This window comes from Centrocercus urophasianus, unplaced genomic scaffold (genome assembly GCF_019232065.1).
Source record: "Centrocercus urophasianus isolate 14NV4802_14NV808 unplaced genomic scaffold, USGS_Curo_1.0 seq_389, whole genome shotgun sequence".
In the NCBI taxonomy this organism is placed as follows: Eukaryota; Metazoa; Chordata; class Aves; order Galliformes; family Phasianidae; genus Centrocercus; species Centrocercus urophasianus.
This window is the reverse complement of record NW_024884965.1, coordinates 1-3,109: the sequence shown is the minus strand read 5'-3', so window position 1 is coordinate 3,109 and position 3,109 is coordinate 1. Positions and strand designations below refer to the sequence as shown.

General features: G+C 67.5%; 1 protein-coding gene across 1 annotated transcript; it reads left to right on the top strand.

Moving 5' to 3' along the window:
- Positions 1-380: 380 nt before the first annotated feature.
- On the top strand, positions 381-3,099 carry SHISA4 (shisa family member 4). The gene is made up of 5 exons (XM_042832581.1): positions 381-447; positions 1,382-1,553; positions 2,316-2,449; positions 2,731-2,910; positions 2,989-3,099. Exons 1-5 carry the CDS (start codon positions 381-383, stop codon positions 3,033-3,035), a joined length of 600 nt encoding a protein of 199 aa, XP_042688515.1. The 3' UTR covers positions 3,036-3,099.
- The last annotated feature ends 10 nt before the right edge of the window (positions 3,100-3,109 follow it).

Here is a 3,109-nt window from a genome sequence, read left to right as displayed (position 1 = left end):
TAGGGATAGGGATAGGGATAGGGATAGGGATAGGGATAGGGATAGGGATAGGGATAGGGATAGGGATGGGGTGCGGGGAGGGGGATGGAATGGGGCGGGATGTGGGCAGGGATGCGGCGCAGGAGGGGCCGACCGCAGGGCAAGGGCAGAGCGGGGCTGCGGGAGAGCTGCGGGGAGCGGAGCCGTGCCGGGGCGCTCCGCCCGGTGGGGGCGGGCTGGGGCCGCTGCGTGCGGCGGGAGGCCGTGCCGAGGGGGGGGCACCGGGCGGCGGCCGAGCTCCACCGGCTGCGGCGTCACTGCGGGCCTGCAACGAACCGGCACCGAACCGGCACCGCCATCGGCACCGCGCGGGGTGCGCGACGGCCCCCCCCAGCCCCCCGATGGGCCCCGCCGGCAGCCGCTGGCCGCTGGTCGGCACCGTGCTGATGGCCGTGGCCGCTTCGCTGGGTGAGTGAGCGACGCGGAAGGGGGAGGTGGAGGTGGGGAGCGGGGGGGGGGGGGCGGTGACAGTGGGACAACGCGGTGATTCGGGAGCGCGGCTCCGCTGCACCCTCGGCTGCTCCGCGGAGGGGCCGCGCGAGAAGCTCGGCTTCCCCGCCCTGCAAAGCCCAGCGGGGGGCGGCGGTGCGGGGCTGTGCGCGGTGCGGAGCCGCCGTCCGCCGCCGTGACCCCGCGGTTCCCGGACGCCGTAGCCGGGGCTATTCCGGGAGTGCGGGCGGCAGAGCCAGAAATAGAGCGGGGGAGGATGGGGCCGGGCGGGGGAACGCGGGGATGGGATGGAGAGGGGACGGGGATGTGGGGACGCGGGGATGGGACGTGGGGATGTCGTGGAGAGGGACGTGGGGGAGCGGGATGGGCCGAGGAGGTGAATGGGAGGGAATATGGGGGTGGGATGGAGCGCGGTGCGGGGACGTGGGGACGGATTAAAGGGGTGTGGGGACAGGGGCAGAGGTGGGGATAGGGGTGGGTATGAGGGCGTGGGGATGGGATGGAGCCGGGTATGGCGATGTGGGGAGGGATGGAGCGGGGTATGGGGGTGCGGGGCAGGATGAAGTGGGGGTAAGTGGGAATGGGACAGAATAGGGTACAGGAATGGGGGAACCGCATGGGGTGAAGTGTGGGGACAGGAGAGTGGGATGCAGCGAGGTATGGGGATATGAGAATGGGATGGAGAGGGGTACGGAGACATGGGGACAGCGTGGAGCGGGATGTGGGGACGTGAAGGGGGGCACAGTGACACGGGGACAGCGTGGAGTCCGGTGCAGGGATGTGGGGACGGGACAGAGCGAGGCACGGGGTGCAGTGACACACAGGGTCCCCACCCGGAGCTGCGGACGTGGGCTGCTGCTGGTGGCACCGAGGTGACAAGGGTGGTCCCCAGTGGCGGGGGGCGAGGACTGCCTGTGGTACGTGGACAAGAACGGCTCGTGGCATCCCGGCTTCGACTGCGAGGCTCTGTCGTTCTGCTGCGGCTCCTGTCACCAGCGGTACTGCTGCTACGACCCCCTGCGCCTCCTGACCGAGCGCCAGCAGCGCCACTGCCTCGCCTTCAGGTGCTGGGGCTGCACGATGCCGGTGCTGGGAGTCACTGCTGGGTGATGGGCATCAATCGGTGCTGGGTGCTGGGTACGGGGTGATGGGTGTCATTGCTGGGTGATGGGAGTCACTGGTGGGTGATGGGAGTCACTGCTGGGTGCTGGGAGTCACTGCTGGGTGCTGGGAGTCACTGCTGGGTGCTGGGATTCACTGGTGGGTGATGGGAGTCATTGCTGGGTGCTGGGTGTCATTGCTGGGTGCTGGGAGTCACTGCTGGGTGCTGGGAGTCATTGCTGGGTGCTGGGAGTCACTGCTGGGTGATGGGAGTCACTGCTGGGTGCTGGGCATCAATCAGTGCTGGGTGCTGGGAGTCATTGCTGGGTGCTGGGAGTCATTGCTGGGTGATGGGAGTCATTGCTGGGTGCTGGGAGTCACTGCTGGGTGCTGGGTGTCATTGCTGGGTGCTGGGAGTCATTGCTGGGTGCTGGACATTATTGCTGGGTGATGGGAGTCACTGCTGGGTGCTGGGCATCAATCAGTGCTGGGTGCTGGGAGTCATTGCTGGGTGCTGGGAGTCATTGCTGGGTGCTGGACATTATTGCTGGGTGATGGGAGTCACTGCTGGGTGCTGGGCATCAATCAGTGCTGGGTGCTGGGCATCACTGCTGGGCGCTGGTATCTGGGTGCTGAGAGTGGGCGCTGGGTGCTGGGCTCTGGGTGCTGAGCAGCACTGCTGGGTGCCTGCTTTTGGGCTCTGGGGTCAGAGCGCTGTCCCTCAGCCCTAAGACCATCGCGGGCATCGCCTCGGCCGTGGTGCTGTTCATCGCCATCGTCACCACCATCGTCTGCTGCTTCATGTGCTCCTGCTGTTATCTGTACCAGCGGCGGCAGCACCTCCGCACCCCCCTGCAAGGTGGGAGCTGGGGAGGGGGCTGAGAGATGTGGGTGTAGGGTGGGGGTCTGGGGGGGTGTAGGGTGGGGATTGGGGGTGCAAGGGGGGATTTGGGATACAGAAGGAAAGATTTGGGGTGCAAAGGGTGGGGGGTGGAGTACAGAAGGAGGGCTTTGGGGTGCTGGCTGGGGGATTTAGGGTGCGAGGGAGGACTTGGGATGCATGGTGGGGGATTTGGGATGCAGGGTGGGGGGCTCGGGGTTGGCACAGCAGAGGGCAGCCCCCACCTCTCTCTCCTACAGGCCCTGAGATCCCGCTGGCCAGCTATCCTGCACCCCCACCTGCTCCCTTCCCTGTGGACCCCAAAGCCGGCCCCATGCCCCCCCAGCCCGGCTTCGCCCCCATGGCCATGTACCCACCCACCGGCCCCGCCGCCCAGTACCCGCTGTACCCCTCAGGACCCCCGGTCTACAACCCTACAGGTGAGCACTGGGTCCCCCTTAAAAGCACCACAGCCTTTTGGGGGGGCCCACACCGACTCCCCCCTTCTCTCTCCGCAGCACCACCACCCTACGTCCCCGCACAGCCCAGTTATCCCGGTGCCTGAGCCCCCCTGGGGACTCCTGTCTCAGTGGTGACACCCATAGGGGACACAGCGGGGGGGGGGGTCCTGCTGTCCCC